Source organism: Moschus berezovskii, chromosome 15 (genome assembly GCF_049115385.1).
Source record: "Moschus berezovskii isolate FMDL1 chromosome 15, NW_MosBer_1.0, whole genome shotgun sequence".
In the NCBI taxonomy this organism is placed as follows: Eukaryota; Metazoa; Chordata; class Mammalia; order Artiodactyla; family Moschidae; genus Moschus; species Moschus berezovskii.
The window spans coordinates 82,641,741-82,661,636 of record NC_142474.1 but is presented as its reverse complement, the minus strand read 5'-3'; the positions used below and the strand labels follow the sequence as shown (position 1 = coordinate 82,661,636).

Below are 19,896 nucleotides of genomic sequence, written 5' to 3'. Positions count from 1 at the left end.
CAGCATGACAAACATGAATGAAAAAATAGCCTTTCTCTCTTTCCATGCAATACCAGTATTATGTGCTTCATTTCCACATCTATATAAATATATATTATTCTCCTATTTTGCAGAATTAAAAAAAATAATCATAGTGTTTAAAGAAAATGATACTATCTTAGCTGCAGAAAATTTTTAGAAATAAAAGATAATACAATGCTTAAAGTAATTATTACATAAATATGCATATGCTCATCATGTTGTCAGCTATAAGTATTTTTTAAAGTTTTATTTTTTCATTTAGAGAACATCTAATGATAAAGATATTATATTTCTAGAGCAAACTAATCAAAACTGAATTGTTTAAGCCTATTAAAAATCCAGGATGGAAGATAGTAACACCTCAAAATTTAAATGAAATACCTACTACCTGTGTAGAAGTTGCCCAGGTAGTAAAAATGAGTTTAAAAAACACCTCTTTTTTTTTTTTAAGAAGATGATGGCCTAATATCTGAAAAAAGTTTATGCCTTACAAATATCTGAGAAAAGAAGAGAAGCTAAAGGCAAAGGAGAAAAGGAAATATATACCCATTCAAATGCAGAGTTCCAAAAAATAGCAAGGAGAGATAAGAAAACCTTCCTCAGAGATCAATGCAAAGAAGTAGAGGAATAAAATAGAATGGGAAAGCCTAGAGATCGCTTCAATAAAACTAGAGATACCAAGGGAACATTTCACACAAAGATGGGCACAATAAAGCACAGAAACTGTATAGACCTAACAGAAGCAGAAGATATTAAGAAGAGGTGCCAAGAATACACAGACGAACAATATAAAAAAGATCTTCATGGCCCAGATAAGCACGATGGGGTGATCACTCACCTAGAGCCAGACATCCTGGAATGCTAAGTCAAGTGGGCCTTAGGAAGCATCACTATGAACAAAGCTAGTAGAGGTGATGGAATTCCAGTTGAGCTGTTTCAAGTTCTAAAAGATGATGTTGTGAAAGTGCTGCACTCAATATGCCAGCAAATTTGGAAAACTAGCAGTGGTCACAGGACTGGAAAAGGTCAGTTTTAATTCCAATGCCTAAGAAAGGCGATGCTAAAGAATGTTCAAAGTAACATTCAATTGCACTCATCTCATGCTAGCAAAGTAATGCTCAAAATACTCCAAGCCAGGCTTCAAGAGTATATGAACTGTGAACTTCCAGATTGTTCAAGCTGGATTTAGAAAAGGCAGAGGAACCAGAATCAAATTGCCAACATCAGTTGGATCATAGAAAAACAAGAGAGTTACAGAAAAACATCTATTTCTGCCAAAACCTTTGACTGTGTGGATCACAAAAAACTGTAGAAAATTCTTAAAGGGATGGGAATACCAGACCAGCTGACCTGCCTTCTGAAAAACTAGATGCCGGTCAAGAAGCAACAGTTAAAACTAGACATGGAACAACAGACTGATTCCAAATTGGGAAAGGTGTATGTCAGGTTGTATCACCCTGTTTAATTAACTTATATGCAGAGTACATCATGTGAAATGCCAGGCTGCATGAAGCACAAGTTGGAATCAAGATCGCCAGGAGAAATATCAATAACCTCAGATACGCAGATGGCACCACCCTTATGGCAGAAAGTAAAGAAGAACTAAAGAGCCTTTTGATGAAAATGGAAGAGAAGAGTGAAAAGTTTACTTAAAACTCATTCAGAAAACTAAGATCATGGCATCTGGTCCCATCACTTCATGGCAAATAGATGGGAAAACAATGGAAACAGTGTCAAACTTTACTTTGGGGGGCTCCAAAATCACTGCAGATGCTGATTGCAGCCATGAAATCAAAAGACGCTTACTCCTTGGAAGGAAAGTTAGGACCAACCTAGGTAGCATATCAAAAAGCAGAGACATTACTTTTTCAACAAAGGTCCGTTTAGTCAAAGCTATGGTTTTCCATGTATGGATGTGAGAGTTGGACTATAAAGAATGCTGAGTGCCGAAGAATCGAAGCTTTTGAACTGTGGTGTTGGGGAAGACTCTTCAGAGTCCCTTGGACTGCCAGGAGATTCAACCAGTCCATCCTACAGGAAATCATTCCCAAATATTCACTGAAAGAACTAACGATGAAGCTGAAACTCCAATGCTTTGGCCACCTGATGTGAAGAACTGACTCACTGGAAAAGACCCTGATGCTGGGAAAGATTGAAGGCAGGAAGAGAAGGGGCCGACAGAGGATGAGATGGTTGGATGGCATTACTGACTCGATGGACATGAGTTTGAGCAAGCTCTGGGTGTTGGAGATGGTAGGGAAGCCTGGCATGTTGCAGTCAATGGGGTCACAAAGAGTGGGACACGACTTTGTGACTCAACAGAACGGATACCCTAGTAGGGGACTGTATCCTTCCATGCTCAACAGCTTGACCAGAATAAAGGGGCATTTAATCTGAGATCGTTGCTAGACTGAGTTACAGGTGAGGTAGTTAGAGTAGAAGGCAAGGCAAGGAGGAGCTTGTGTTGGTGTTACCACCAGAGTTTACCCAGATTGCTGTGATGGACCTTTGCTACCAACAACACTAGTACCAGAGCTCTTTTCTTCATTTCTGACACTGTTCACTCCATTTTAAGTTGCATGCCTGAATAGTCAGAGGAAACTCTTTAACCATTGTCTGAATAACTTGACTGTAGAACAGTGAGGAGAACCACTGAAGCACAGTAAGATATCTATATGATATACGTGCATCAAACACTGAAAAATACAACTGAGTGGGTCATTTCTTTCCTCTCCTAGAAAATGACAGTGCATCCTCCAAGACTGCTCCAGTGACATCACCTTTTGTGGGGAGCCTTCCCTAACCACACTGACATGTTGGCTTCATCTTTTCTGCTTCATTTTTCCTGTATTAAGAACCTTTCTGGTTCTTTTAATATCAAAGTGTAAATAAATACTTATATTAATATTTCAGACTGCACTGGGCTATAAGAATCATTCCTACCTCAGTGTCAAGACTAGTATACAACAGGTGATCAATACATGCTGTTGACTGAGAAAGAGAAAAAGGAAAGACGGAAGAAAGGAAGAGGGAAGGAGGAAAGAAAGAAGGAAGAGAAGGAGGAGGAAGGGTCTGTGGTGGGCTGGCTCAGTGTGTAGCTGCATGTTGTCAGACCTGGCCTGGCTCCTGGTCCCTCCACCTCCTGTCCCCTCCTTCTGAACCCCCTGATGGGCCCTAGCAGGCTCACCCACCTGCAGTGACCACGCTCAATCTCCCTGACACAGTCAGATCTTAAACCTTACCTTCCATATTTCAGCATCACATCCCTTTCTCAAGCTCTTCTCCTGAGATTGGGTCCCCACCTGACCAACAGGGCGAGGTCTGCTGAGTTTCTTTCACTGTGCTGGGATCCCTCCATCTGCTGAGTAGCAGCTAGCAGGCTAACTCACTGCCCAACAAGCTGGACTCACTCTCATGAGGGGCCACCTCCGACACCATACCTGCTTTACCTGGACTTGGTCCCTCACTGCAGACCACTCTCCGAGATCTACGCCCAGCACGCCGAAGGCCCAGTCAGACCTCAGGATATAACAAGAGTGAAACACGCAATCTCCACAGGGATTCCATTCTGTATGTGGCAGGTAAATAAGAGGTGTTCCACTCTGCCTGTGAATGTTGAGAAGGTATTTATGAAAGTACTCCCACTTAGACACACTTGAAAAGCCCTTTCAATGTGCTGCTTTTTCATGCTAGGAATGCTTGGTTGAAATTCAGGGTTTTTGTGAAAAATGTATTTTTCAGGATATCTGTTCTTTTTTTTTTAAAGAAGAAATATGATAACTGAAGTCCATTCTATTGATATTAATGTATCATTTTAATTCAAAAGATCCATGCAAGGAAAATTCTTGGAACACCTGAAAGAACGTGGTGAATGATAACTGCTCAGACAACTCAGTCAAACAGGGAACATGACTGGTCACAGGTAAAGGGCTATGTTTATTGCCAAATCAATAATCAATACTATTGATTGGGACCAGTGGAAATTTGCTGTATGATGCAGGGATCTCAAGCTGGTGCTCTGTGACAACCTAGAGGGGTACAATGGGGTGGGAGGGGGGAGGGAGATTCAAGAGGGAGGGGACATATGGATACCTATGGCTGATTCATGCTGATGTATGGCAGAAATAAACACAATATTATAAAGCAAACATCCTCCAATTTTAAAAAATAAATTAAAAACTAATCAATACTGACACACAGTAGTTAGTAAATTTGTATTTAGTAGTTGAAAGTGAAAGTGTTAGTCACTCAGTCGTGTCCAGTTCTTTGTGACCCCATGGAATATAGCCCACCAGGTTCCTCTGTCCATGGAATTCTTCAGGCAAGAATACTGGAGTGGGTAGCTATTTCCGTGTGCAGGGGATCTTCCCAACCCAGGGATTGAACCCGGGTCTCCCACCTTGCAGGAAGACTCTTCACTGACTGACCCACTTGGGTATCCCAATTAGTCGTTACTAAGTTAGCATTTGTTGAATGAATGAATGAACATGTGCTCATATGTGTGTTTGTATGTATGAACATGACGGTCGAGTGGAGACACACTGATGGCATCTACTGTATGACACCAAATAGTTTTATGATTTTGCCACTTTTGAGATGCGTTTGGCACCTGACCCTGTTAAACTCTCAGCCAATTCAGTCACTCTGTCATGTCCGACTCTTCGCAGCCCCATGGACTGCAGCACGCCAGGCCTCCCTGTCCATCACCAACTCCAGGGGCTTACTCAAGGTCATGTCTGTCGAGGGGTACAAGAAGAGCAAGAAGCCTTTGGAGGTAGAGAATAGCATTATATATGCTGTGTTCTCATTCTAGAAAAGCAGCTTTCCCACGCATTCCATCTGGGGCTGAGAGTTTATTTAGCGGTAGTTGCTTATGCCTAGAGTTTTAAAAATTAACCTGTCACAGAAGTACCTCAAGGATAAGGTCTAGAATCACAGTATTGATACAAATACATGCTATGTCTATACATATGTATATATGTGTGTGTATAATTAAAAAAGCAGTCCTCCAAATTTATGCATATAAAAAGTCAACCTTAAATTGCTACTCTGTCAGAAAATGTCATTTTAAATGTCTAACATTATGCCTCAGGCTTCAGTATTCAGGAGCTTTTGACAGCCTAAAAAGGAAGCAAATCCCATAAACCAGGTCTTGTTTGGGTTCTATCAGCAGATTCCAGTCCTATGTTAATTACTGTGACAATGAAAATGAAAGATATTATCTAAACTAAGAGATTGTAATTTTTGTTCTAGTCTGTTACATAATGTTCTGAAAAGAAATCAAGGAAGTATCCCTTTAATTCCACTTTTTTCTTTATAATTCTGCTTCTTGACATAATTTAAGACTGGCTCCAAAGGTCTTTTTTATTATATATTCCAAAAGTACAACATCATAGGACTTTGTGCATGTAAAACATGCTTATTACAGATGAGTGAATGGGTATTTAAAATGCAATGTGCTCTCAGACTAAAGATCAAATACAAAAAAGGTATGTGAATCTGGATGACAGTCCACAGGTACGGTAAGACAGTGCTACTGCATGTACTTTCAAATTATCAACTGAGCTTAAGCCTTGTAAAAATAAGCCAGGGAAAGCATCATCTGTATCTCAGCTGCATGTTTCCTTTCCTCTCCTTAATTTTTCCAGATGTAAACACTTACCTACTTGTTCACAGAAAAAGCAAATCTAAAGATCAAAGATGTATTAAAAATCACAGATCAATAACAGTATGAGTCCTGAGTGGGCATCAAGAACCCTATCTTTTCTTTGGACCTTTGCACTTTATAGGCTGTGTGACCTTGAAGAAGTCACCAAATCTCCCTAAGTCGCATTTCTCTCAAGCATTAAAATAATAATAAACACCGATCTCACCGGTGCAGTGTCTGAGACAGCACTAGGTATTTATCACACCATTTCATTCTTCTCAGGCTTCCTTGGAGTTAGGTTAGGGGTCACCAGTCTGAATTGTGACCCATGAAACAAGTAGAATTGACAAAAGCCATTCACGAACTGCTCTGTAAATACAGCCCACAAGATCCACCAGCTCTCTCTTCCTGTTTTGTGACTGGAGTCACATATCACACAGAGTAGGTGCAAGATAGGAAAACAACCTGAGGCTCTGTGTTACACTTGCGGCAGAGCCTGAGTAGGATAGCCACTAAGCTACTGAGACCATGATGTGAGCAAGAAATAAGCCTTACTGTTCGAAGCCACTCAGTTCAGTTCACTCGCTCAGTCATGTCTGACTCTCCGCGACCCCATGAATCACAGCACGCCAGGCCTCTCTGTCCATCACCAACTCCCAGAGTTCACTCAAATTCATGTCCACAGAGTCGGTGATGCCATTCAGCCATCTCATTCTCTGTCGTCCCCTTCTCCTCCCGCCCCCAACCTTTCCTAGCATCAGAGTCTTTTCCAGTGAGTCAACTCGTCGCATGAGGTGGCCAAAGTATTGCAGTTTCAGCTTTAGCATCAGTGCTTCCAATGAACACCCAGGATTGATCTCCTTTAGAATGGACTGGTTGGATCTCCTTGCAGCCCAAGGGACTCTCAAGAGTCTTCTCCAGCACCACAGTTCAAAAGCATCGATTCTTCAGCGATCAGCTTTCTTCACAGTCCAACTCTCACATCCATACATGACCACTGGAAAAACCATAGCCTTGACTAGACGGACCTTGGTTGGCAAAGTAATGTCTCTGATTTCTAATATACTATCTAGGTTGGTCATAACTTTCCTTCCAAGGAGGAAGCGTCTTTTAATTTCATGGCTGCAATCAGCATCTGCAGTGATTTTGGAGCCCAAAAATATAAAATCTGACACTGTTTCCTCTGTTTTCCCATCTATTTCCCATGAAGTGATGGGACCAGATGCCATGATCTTTGTTTTCTGAATGTTGAACTTCAAGCCAACTTTTTCACTCTCCTCTTTCACTTTCATCAAGAGGCTTTTGAGTTCCTCTTCACTTTCTGCCATAAGGGTAGTGTCATCTGCATATCTGAGGTTATTGATATTTCTCCCAGCAACCTTGATTCCAGCTTGTGCTTCTTCCAGTCCAGCGTTCCTCATGATGTACTCTGCATATAAGTTAAATAAGCAAGGTGACAATATACAGCCTTGACGTACTCCTTTTCCTATTTGGAACCAGTCTGTTGTTCCATGTCCAGTTCTGACTGTTGCTTCCTGACCTGCATACAGGTTTCTCAAGAGACAGGTCAGGTGGTCTGGTATTCCCGCCTCTTTCAGAATGTTCCACAGTTTATTGTGATCCACACAGTCAAAGGCTTTGGCATAGTCAATGAAGCAAAAATAGATGGTTTTCTGGAACTCTCTTGCCTTCTCCATGACCCAGCGGATGTTGGCAATTTGATCTCTGGTGCCTCTGCCTTTTCTAAAACCTGCTTGAACATCTGGGAGTTCACGGTTCACATATTGCTGAAGCCTGGCTTGGAGAATTTTGAGCATGACTTTACTAGCGTGTGAGAAGAGTGCAATTGTGCGGTAGTTTGAGCATTCTTTGGCATTGCCATTCTTTGGGATTGGAATGAAGACTGACCTCTTCCAGTCCTGTGGCCATTGCTGAGTTTTCCAAATTTGCTGGCATATTGAGTGCAGCACTTTCACAGCATCATCTTTCAAGATTTGAAATAGCTCAACTGGAATTCCATCACCTCCACTAGCTTGGTTCGTAGTGATGTTTTCTAAGGCCCACTTGACCTCACATTCCAAGATGTCTGGCTCTGGGTCAGTGATCATGTTATCATGACTATCTTGGTAGTGAAGATATTTTTTGTACAGTTTTTCTGTGTATTCTTGCCACATCTTCTTCATATCTTCTGCTTCTGTTAGGTCCATACCATTTCTTTCCTTTATCGAGCCCATCTTTGCATGAAATGTTCCCTTGGAATCTCTAATTTTCTTGAAGAGATCTCTTGTTTCTCCTATTCTGTTGTTTTCCTCTATTTCCTTGCATTGATCATGGAGGAAGGCTTTCTTATCTCTCCTTGCTATTCTTTGGAACTCTGCATTCAGATGCTTATATCTTTCCTTTTCTCCTTTGCTTTTCGCCTCTCTTCTTTTCACAGCTATTTGTAAGGCCTCCTCAGACAGCCATTTCACTTTTTTGCATTTCTTTTCCATGGGGATGGTCTTGGTCCCTGTCTCCTGTACAATGTCAAGAACCTCCATCCAGAGGTCATCACGCACTCTATCTATCAGATCTAGTCCCTTAAATCTATTTCTCACTTCCACTGCATAATCATAAGGGATTAGATTGAGGTCATATCTGAATGGTCTAGTGGTTTTCCCTACTTTCTTCAATTTAAGTCTGAATTTGGCAATAAGGAGTTCATGATCTGAGCCACAGTCATATCCTGGTCTTGTTTTTGCTAACTGTATACAGCTTCTCCATCTTTGGTTGCAAAGAATATAATCAATCTGATTTCGGTGTTGACCATCTGGTGATGTCCATGTGTAGAGTCTTCTGTGTTATTGGAAGAGGGTGTTTGCTATGACCAGTGCATTCTCTTGGCAAAACTCTATTAGGCTTTGCCCTGCTTCATTCCATGCTCCAAGGCCAAGTTTGCCTGTGACTCCAGGTGTTTCTTGACTTCCTAGTTTTGCATTCCAGTCCCCTATAATGAAAAGGACATCTTTTGGGGGTGTTAGTTCTAAAAGGTCTTGTAGGTCTTCATAGAAGCGTCCAACTTCTGTTTCTTCAGCGTTACTGGTTGGGGCATAGGCCTGGATTACTGTAATATTGAATGGTTTGCCTTGGAAATGAACAGAAATCATTCTGTCATTTTTAAGATTGCATCCAAGTACTGTATTTCGGACTCTTTTGTTGACCATGATGGCTACTCCATTTCTTCTAAGGGATTCCTGCCCACAGTAGTAGATATAATGGTCATCTGAGTTAAATTCACCCATTCCAGTCCATTTTAATTCACTGATTCCTAGAATGTCTATGTTCACTGTTGCCACTAGGACAGTTTAATACAGCCTACCCTGACTAACAAAAGCAGTAAATAAGAAAATAAAATTCACTTGTTTTATATATCAATGTGCTACACAGTTATGCAGGTTATTACTGTAAGCAATGATGGCAACCTTGTAAAAAATTAATAGGACTTCCAAGATTTTTTGACACTGTACCATTACATAGACAATATAAAGGCTTCCTGAAAGACAGAGTCCAGTCAGTATAGACCAGCCACTTCTTACTTAAATATTATTATATTTATATGCCCTTAATACATCTAAGAAATATATACAAAGATGATCCATTTTACCAAGTATTTTAGTGATATGACTAGGTAGTTGAAAGTCTACCACTTATGTTCACTACAATGACGCTAAGTTACATGAAGTTTCTAAAGATAGTGACCTCTGGCAAAAAATGAAAATGCACACCTACATGAAATGATTCTCTCACTTTAAAACCAAAACTGAGAGGATGATTGTAACCATGTTTACAGTCTCCTTTTAGGAGATGTCTTGCTAATAAGCACTCAAAAAAGAACAGCAAAATGCTAAGATTATGGGTAATACAATTTTGTATAGACTGAGTTTGCCTGAATTTCAAATACAACTTACACAGAATTAGAGGAAAGCTCTCCTGAGAACCTGAGAAAATGGTACTTAAGGTACCCTTATTATTTTTTATATGGTGCCAAATTTTCTTGATCAAATTGTTTAGTCAATAAAGGAACTATTTCCTTTAGAGATTTTTGAAGGGATATTAATTCAAGTCAACAAAAGGAATCATTGATTAAATCCAAGAGGATTATATCAGTTCAAGTGTTCCTTATTGGATGATTATTAGCTGTTGCTGTACAAATATCACTGACAGGATTAAAAAGATCTCTCATAGACTCAAAAGGCCAAAAATAAGTTCAAAGAAGGCTAAAAATATTCCTTAAATTTAATTTTTAAATGCAGCCTTCCAAAAATCAAACATGTATTTTAGAGCAATCTTGACATCTCAGGAGTGCATAAATGAATTTAAACCTGTCAATGACCTACTTTAATGAAAGAAATTACAGCCATCTTAAATACTTATAATTTATCTTTATAATAATACCGAGCTGCTAATTTTAGAACTTAGAAATGAGAAATCATGGCAAATAAATGCATTTAGCAAAATCAACCATCTGCAGGACTCAAGTATATTCTTCGGGTAAAGAAAAACTGAGTTTGCCTATTCCTGAATGTCTTGCCATTGCTGAAAATTTACAATATTTTCCAATATTTACAATATTTCTTCCCACACAGGCTGAAGGAACCACAAGGAAATACAGGCTAGCTCACTGGAGTTACCTCTATACACAGCAGTCATGTACATGCAGACTGAAACAAAGCAGTTCGACAAGGGCACTTGAACTAGCTGCCTGCCTTCTCACAGTGGCAGACTAGTCACTGCCTGCCAAAACCTCCACCCTCTCCTTCCTCCACAGAAAACAGAACACTCCTTTCTTTTTTTTTTTTTGGATGAGCATATTGCTTCCTGGAATAAAACTATCTTAATCACGGATGAACATTTGATCAATCCAAAGAGAATGTGGGACATCAGTAAAGCTGCTCTAAGGAAACTGGCTTGATTTTGAGGGGCCATCTTTTTTTATTGTTGCCTTACCCCTACTGACCCCTATATTTTTGATGACTAAAGTCCAGTAGCCTTCATGGACCCTGAGTTCCACACAGTAGGAAGAAGACCATAAAAGTCAGAGCTTGAGTGCTTGATGACAGGATGGGATTATCACACAATTGGTCTAGACTACATCTAGGCTACTTTTAGAAGAGACAGAAATATATTTCTATCTCTTTTAAGTCACTATTATTGTGGGGTTTTCTGTTATGGGCAGCTAAAATGATTTTAACTTATATAATTAGTTAATTCATTTTTCTTTAGCCAAGACCCATAACAGTCTGGATTTGTACACGTAGACTCAACTTTAACATTTTTATCCTATTTAACGGCAGCAGCCCAATTTGTTAAAATACTAATATGTCATGTAAGAAAATCAGCACTATGAATGGATTATTTTAATGTTTCTTTCATATAAGAAACCTAGAGATAAAAGTTTACCAGAAAACCAGTAAATTCTTAAGGAAATTTCCCTTTCTAGTTCCCAAAGAATACCAAAAAAGAAGTAGGACAATGAGAAACTTTGCATATATTTTCTAAAGAAATTTGAGGAAGATTTTGCTATTTTGCTACAGAATGTGCATTGACATGATAATATAAAGAGCACTTTCTAGTTTAAACTGTTTTCTTCATTTCTATTTCCAACATTCTGTTTTTAAAAATCTATTGATTCAAGTATGAGAACGATGGTTAAAATTTTAATTTTCTAATAAAATTTACATTGAAAGCTCCTGGTGATGATTAATAAAGGAATATATTTCTTAGAAGTTCAGGATCAAGTAAACAAGTTCCAACTTGTTTGTTGAAAACCTAAAGCTCTGTATAATCATGTCTACTTCAACCATGTACATGAAAAGAAGGAGCAAGAGGAAGAAGGGGAGAAAATAAACCTATTTATGTCCATCTGGGTCCTAAATCAGAGAAGGCGATGGCACCATACTCCAGTACTCTTGCCTGGAAAATCCCATGGATGGAGGAGCCTGGTGGGCTGCAGTCCATGGGGTCGAGAAGAGTCGGACACGACTGAGCGACTTCACTTTCACTTTTCACTTTCATGCATTGGAGAAGGAAATGGCAACCCACTCCAGTGTTCTTGCCTGGAGAATCCCAGGGACGGGGGAGCCTGTTGGGCTGCCGTCTATGGGGTCGCACAGAGTCGGACACAACTGAAGTGACTTAGCAGCTTAGCAGCAGGGTCCTAAATGAAAAGGACCTCATTCTATTGTATATGTTTTCCCTCCCTCACTATGTAATATAGACCGGGGCTAGGAATGCTTACATCTTTCAACCTAGAAATAAAAATAATCAAGATTTTAGTATGAGAAAATAATTCCTAGTACAGGAATCTCTCTCTTCCTCATCTCACTTTGATCTCTTTCTCTTTCTCCTCTAAAAAGGAAGAAAGAAAAAGCAAAATGTCAATACTAATTTCTTTTTTTTATTTTTCACAGTAAGTTGCTAATATATGAAGCCTTCAGGCTACAAACATTTTTTTAGTCATTATGATGAAGAAAGAAAAAACACAAGTGTTCAGATGCATTGTTTTAGAATTCACACTACAAGTGACTCTTTAAAAAAGTGACTCTATCTTGCAACCACTATGGAAAACAGTATGGAAGTTCCTCACAATAACTAAAAATAGAGTTGCCATATGATCCATCAATTCCACTCCTGGGCATATATCTGGACAAAATTATAATTAAAAAAGATACATGTACCCCTATCTTCACAGCACTATTTACAGCACTATTTACAATGGCCAAGAAATGGAAATAACCTTAATGTTTATTGAAAGAGGAATGGATAAATAAGTTGTGGTATATATCACAATGGAATATTACTCAGCCATAAAAAAGAATGAAATGTTCTCATTTGCAGCAACATGGATGGACCTAGAGATTAGCACACTAAGTGAAGTAAGTCAGAATAGAAAGCCAAGTACCATACGACATCACTTATATGTGGAAACCAAAATATGACACAAATGAGCTTATCTACAAAACAGAAACAGACTCACAGAAATAGAGAGCAGACTTGTGGCTGACAACACAGAATGAAAGTGGGAGGGTGGAGTGGGAGTTTAGGGTTAGCATTCGCAAATATTCTGTTGCTGTTTTTTGGTCACTCAGTTGTGTCTGACTCTTTGCGACCCCATGGACTGTAGTCCACCAGGCTCCTCTGTCCATTGGATTTCCCAGGCAAGAATACTGGAGCGGGCAGCCATATCTTTCTCTAGGGGGTCTTTTCGACCCAGAGATTGAACCACATCTGCTGAATCTCCTTCATTGCAGGTGGATTCTTTATCACTGAGCCACCAAGGAAGCCCACAAACTATTATACATAGAATGAATAAACAAGATCCCACTGCTTAGTACAGGGAACTACATTCAATATCCTGTGATAAAACATATTGGAAGAGAATATATATATGTATACACACACACACACACATGGCAATCCACTCCAATATTCTTGCCTGGAGAATCCCATGGGCAGAGCAGCCTGGCAGGCTGCAGTCCTTGGGGTAACATAAGAGTTGTATGCGCCTGAAGCGACTTAGCACACACACATATATACTCACATTTATAAGTGAATCACTCTGCGCTACAGAAGAAATGAACACATTTTAAATCAACTATACTTCAATAAAGTAATTCTTTTAAAGTGACTTTATTATCTACTATATGTGTATTCATCTCAATAGCTTACTGCTGCTATAGCTTAAGCCAAGGTACAAACACAAAGCTTCATGAGAAGAAAAGTATTCGGCATATTTTGAAGTCAGTTAAAATAACATTCAGGTAAACCCAAGATATTTCTGTTATGAATTATTCTCTGCAAGATTATAATTTGCATGGTTGATGAATATAGCAAAATTAATTTTGTTAAAGTATCATGGAACTTACTAAACATCTTATGGTTGGTGTAGTAATAAAATATATTTTAAGTGATATTGAGGACTTACCACCTCCACCTCCAAGAAGACTGGCATTTGCTGTTTAAAAGAAAACAAACAAAAGATGTTAAATAATATATTAAAATATGTTTATGCCAGAGTATTCCAAGAAAAAGTTGGTAATGATCATGCCATATATATACACAAGCACATATATCACAATATGGACTTTTATATAAAGATACATTCTTTGTTTTATGATGTATGAAAATGTAAATATTCACTATTTTTATCTCCTTTTTCTCTTCAAATGACTATTTTTACAATGTTCTTACTTCTAATAAAATAAAATACATATTAGGATCCTTTTATTACCATTCTGTATCTAAATTAACCTTCTGTTTTCTACATTTTATCAAGTAGAGATATAATGTTACTTAAGCAATTTCAATAATTTCAAAGGATAATGTAACAAAAAAGTATAATGATAATTTTAATTAAATTAAACACCATAAAATAAAGCTATCTCAAGTTACTCTGCTATAAGAATGAACTTAAATAGCAGCATATTCTTTTTTGCATTAATTTTTTGTTTGTGGGAAAGAAACACATTTTAAATATTTTTATAAAACAATGATTTGTCATATCATACCCATTTATCTATGAATCTAGCCCACACAATTATAGAAGTCAAATAATAAGCAAAATATAAAACAATTCCATTTAGATTTTAAGAGGTCAAATTTTCAGAAAGTTCCATGGCAATTTTTTGCTGAACTATTAAGCAACCTTATGCCTATGATAATCTAGTCACTACAAAAGTCAGAAAACAGAACTCTTGGAGCAACATAAAGTATGTAGTAACCAAGGTGTCTTTCTTTGTGGAGAAATCTGAGCTACCAAAAGATTATAGAAATCATTTAAGAAAGAATACTAGGAATCTTTAACTTGAATTTTAGTGTGATATCCAAAGACCATGCACTGACCTAGTAAGAGAAGCAAACATCAGAGTGTTAATGATTCCATCAATAAAAAATGGAACATTTTAAGAATATATGCCTATGTCCATATGTGATGGTTTGTTAATTATTGCAACACTAAAGAGAACATTATAAAAATGCATGGAGAACAAACACTTTTGAAGGTTTTCTCAGTAAGTCAATATTAGAGCATCAAATCTTAATCTCATATGATCTTCCAAGTACAGGGCCATCTATTAATAATAATAGCTACTCTTGGCTTTCCCTCACTGCTTTCATCACAAATATGGACTGAGTAGCAATCCCTTTAGTCAAACAAAACTCACTTCAGATATTACAAGTCATCTGCCACTGTGTCAACTCAGAGCCCTCAAATCCTTCTGACTGCACAATGAAAATGTGTAATATTTACCTAGATGGTATCCAGGACTTAATATTTTCCCAAAATCAAACTGTGTTGAAGTGGAAACTCGCTGAAGAGGCATGAGGAAAGATGTTACCAGTTCTTTTTTTTTTAATTTTTTTAATGGGAGGCTAATTACTTTAAAATATTATAGTGGTTTTTGCCATGCATTGACATTAATCAGCCATGGGTGTACATGTGTTCCCCATCCTGAACACCCTTCCCACCTCCCTCCCCATCCCATCCCTCAGGGTCATCCCAGTGCACCAGCCCTGAGCACCCTGTCTCATGCATCGAACCTGGACAGGCGATCTGTTTCACATATGGTAATATACACGTTTCAATGCTATTCTCTCAAATCATTATTAATTCTATCTTGGGTCCATACCCTTTAGTGGATGGGGGAAATTTCATGATGTCTATTGGCAAACCCAAACACTTTCTTAAAAATCTTAACGACATGCATTTTTTAAACTGCTTGGCATTTCACACTTCTGCTGATTTTTTATTTTTAAATCTGACTGAGAACTCCTTCCTCGTCTATAGGTTTTCCAGATCCCTGAAACTCCATCTGTTGTCCTCCAATTTATACATATTCATTCATAAAAAAAATCTTATTTCCAACAACAAACAACAATAGTAATGAAGAGTAGCTTTACACTCAAATTATCATGCCCAGAATCACAATAACACAATATAACTATTTTTCCCCGATGCTTTGCTTAATAAAGGTAGAGTTTGCCTGTTCGGAGAGCTCAGACCAAGTCCCATCTGTTTAATCAGGCACTTGTCCAATAGATGTGGGTGGATGAGTGGGAGTAGGTATAGGAACTGGAATTCTAGGCTTGGAGGACCATCAAGTCCATTTATCTCATATGTGTGCTCCTGTCTAGATGAGCATTTCTGGTTACACTTTTACCATCAATATAGAAATATTTCATTAAATTGTGGCATATACAAAGTGCAAAATCATTTTTAAGATAATTTGATGTGCATTATCATTCATGTAATAGAATCTTAATCTAAGCTGCTTAAATATATTCAAATCAAATTCAAAGCAATTCTAATAACTATAATCCTTATAATGATTTATCTAAAGAATCCATCAAATTTAAGTCTATTTTATCAACTACTGTTCTCTAAAAATTAAAAAATAAAATGTTTTTTCTTCAGTAAAAGTGACATGCATGCATTCTGTCAGTTCAGTCATGTCCAACTCTTGTAACCCTATGGACTATAGTCCACAAGGCTCCTCTGTCCATGGGATTCTCCAGGCAAGAATACTGGAGTGGGTTGCCATGCCCTCCTGCAGGGGATCTTCCCGACCCAGGGATCAAAACCACATCTCCTGCATTACAGGTGTGTTCTTTGCCGCTAAGCCATAGGGGTCAAAGTGGCAAAAGTGACATAACTGTAGGCAGATAAAAGTGAATCTTTAGTATGATTTCTATTGTTGTGTCTTTACAAAGCACCCTAGATGTAATATAACGGATTTTCAACATTTATCAATCAGATGGATTAAGAGCATTCCTTCCATTACATAGAAGTGAAAATGACTTTTGTGTGTCTGAAATTAACAGTCATTTAATTTTTACATAATTATTTCCCATAAATTGAGGTATATCCCAATTAGATAGGAAGTTCTTAAAGATAAGATTTGAGTTTAATAATTTGGTCTGCATTTAATAAGCTCTCAATATGTGTTTTCTAATAGTCAGATAATTGGCAGATTTAATCCCTTTTCTTTATTGACATAGAAGACAGGTTTTGTTTACTGAAGTGTCTAGAAAGAGAAAACTTTGGTTCTTTTTCTTTTTGCAAAATCAAAGACTGTTAAGGAAATTCCCATACTTTATTTAGAAATAGTGATTAATAGTGTAGGAAACTGAAACTAGCATAACATTATTAACCAACTATACTTCAATATAAATTTAAAAGTTTTTAAAAAGAATGTATGAAATATGTTTATATATTTATGTCCCTATCTAAGACCCTTGTTGGAGGGAATTTTGGATATGCCTTTTGTTATTCCTTGAGTTTCACAGGGAAGAAAATGGAAAAAGGAACTAAGAAAGTTTGAAGTTGATAAGCATGATGCTACTGCATCCAGAATAATATTTAAAAATGGCTTCTCTGAGCATGCCAGTACCATGGCTTAGCTGGTCAAAGCACCTGTCTATTGAACAAAAGATCCTGGGTTCAATTCCCAGCAGTGCCTGGGACAGAATGTTACTGAGCTTCCTAATGTGTACAGCGGTAAAGAATCCACTTGCCAATGCAGATGCAAGAGACAAAGGTTCGATCCTTTGTCGGGAGATCCCCTGGAGTAGGAAATGGCAACCCCATTTCTCTGAGCATGCTTTCTAAGTAACCAGCACTAACTTCTTTCATATTTTCCTAAATAAAATGCCCCTGTTACAAGAAGAGGTAGAGGAAAAAAATCAAGCTACAGTAATTGTCTCAAAGATCAATTCAATGAAAAACTAAAATAAACCATTACAAATTAATGAATCTATTATAGTTTTTCCTCCCATAATAACAACTCAGTGAAATGAATAGTTTCACTGCTTAGAAAGTCAAAACAGCACTGAACATAAATTGAGTAAGAGTTACCAAAATCTAATTTCAAGTGACAAATATGGAGAATTTATTTATAATACCCCAAGCAAATGATTATTTTTTGAAGTTTATGAGAAACTGCTTTCTTCCATTTAAACTTGGTTTTGATTTTTTAAATTAAAATTATCAAATTATACACAAGTATAAATATTCATTATAAAACTATCAAAACCAAAAAATAATTAAGTACAAAGCAGGAATCTTTTTCATGGGATAATTAGCCTACATGAAAAATAATCATGGTAATTGACAATAGCATCACTCTTTTTGGTTTTCTCAAGATATAAATGGAATATTACACTACAGTCAGTTCAGTTCAGTTGCTCAGTAGTATCCGACTCTTCGCCAGCCCATGGATTTCAGCACCCTAAACTGCAACACTACAGTAGTCTTCCTTTAAAAAAATTCCTAAATGAACCTCTTCTATGTGTATATGACTTAAGAATATAATTATAATTAAATTGTGGATCAAATGATGAAAAATACAATTACTATATATGTAGTCATATCACTGGAGGTTCCTAGATGCAAAATAGGCCATGACATTATTAAAAATCCAAGACAAAGCTTTAATTTATTAGATACTTAAACCATTATTCCCCTAAGATGTCAAAATCCTTTGCAGCCTATATAAGGTAATAAAAAGGATACTGAACTAAGAACTGAGAGCCAGATAACCTCTATTTTAACTCTAGTTCAGTAACTAAATAGCAGCTGATTCGACCAAATCATAGTCAAAACTATCTTACTTTTCTTCTTCCATTTGGAAATTTAGAATCAATCAGGGATGGCAAACAGGTTTTAAACAATTCAGATTCATTAATTACAAGAGACTATCTGCACCTTTGATTGGAGAAGGATTCTGAGGCTAACCCCAGGCTCTGCTGAAAAGAGAGCCATGGTTAATTAATAATGCTGGTCATGGTCAGAGGATGCTGCTGCCAAGTCGCGTCAGTCATGTCCGACTCTGTGCGACCCCATAGATGGCAGCCCAACAGGCTGCTCTGTCCCTGGGATTCTCCAGGCAAGAACACTGGAGTGGGTTGCCATTTCCTTCTTCAATGCATGAAAGTGAAAAGTGAAAGTGAAGTCGCTTAGTCATGTCGAACTCTTTGCGACCCCGTGGAATGCAGCCTACCAGGCTCCTCTGCCCATGGGATGGAGTGGGTTACCACTGCCTTCTCCAGGCAGAGGAGGACAGGAAGAATTAAAGGACAGCACACATGCCATATATTGAGCATCTCTGGATCTGAGGACTTCTTTTAGATTTGACAGTTTTGATGTAATCAAATTTGATTCAATAATCTTGAAAAACAAAACTGCTAACCTAATATGTACCATCATTGTACTTTAACATGGATAATAGCTCCTGTGTTCCAAGTTTGAAATAATTCAGTCTGTGAAACAGTCCAAAGCTGGGTGAAGCAACCCATGTCCACTGTGAGTCAAACTGGCCTGATAAGTGTTTGGAACAATTTTTTATTTCACTTGCCCAGTAATTTCTATTATCTGTACTTAGTAATTGTTTATTTTCCCACTCCATTTCTACCTCCACCCAAGACTATCTGTCAAATAAGCAACAGCCTGAGAGACTAGTCTTTAAACATTGATTAAATCTATTTGTTCAGGGTTTTTGTTTGCCTTTCATCATTATAAAGAAAATTACAGTTGCTTTCATCCTGACAGGATCCTGACCACCTAGTTTAGCTTATTTATTCTGCTTTCTTATTACAACAGAGTACATGGAATGTCAAAACGATTGTTGGCAAAAAAATTCCCCAGGGGCTCTACTTGAAACACCACTTCGTTCACAACATGTTATCCTAAAAAATACAAAAGCCAAAATATCACCCTTTAGAATGGTACACATCACAGTCCCTTGATTTTGAAACTCAAAGTAGGAAGGGCTAAAAACACCTGTTAAGATGAAAATCCTAAGCACGCGCATGACTCTAGAACCACTTTATAGAAGGGAGCAACCAACTCAACTGACAGCTGTGGAAATACAATCTACACAGACAAATATAGCTATCAATTTGGCAACAGCTCTCTGTTAACGTTTTTCCAGATTTACACCTTCTAAACAAAATCAAGACGGCCACAAGTTTGGGGCAATGGTATAATTTCCTTCCTTAAAGGTCATAGGGAGAGAAAATTAATAGGCTTAACTATTTCACAAGTAGAAGCCAGTCATAAACACATGATGGATAATTTACATGTCATACAATGCAGAATTCAAAAGAACTATTCATTATTCCAGGGTCTGTGTGGGTTAGATAAGCTGTAAACCACCTTGAAGTCAAAAATAGAATACAATAAGTCCTACTATGGA

At 37.8% G+C, this 19,896-nt stretch overlaps 1 protein-coding gene across 2 annotated transcripts in view; it reads right to left on the bottom strand.

Annotated features, from left to right (window-relative positions):
- The window catches only part of LOC129556211 (ADP-ribose glycohydrolase MACROD2), an 805,465-nt gene that overhangs the window by 240,633 nt on the left and 544,936 nt on the right, over nt 1-19,896 (bottom strand). For both annotated transcript variants that reach the window (XM_088844312.1, XM_088844313.1), the window contains exon 4: nt 13,632-13,661. In XM_088844312.1, coding sequence (XP_088700438.1) covers nt 13,632-13,661 — 30 coding nt within the window. The remainder of the gene's footprint in view (nt 1-13,631; nt 13,662-19,896) is intronic.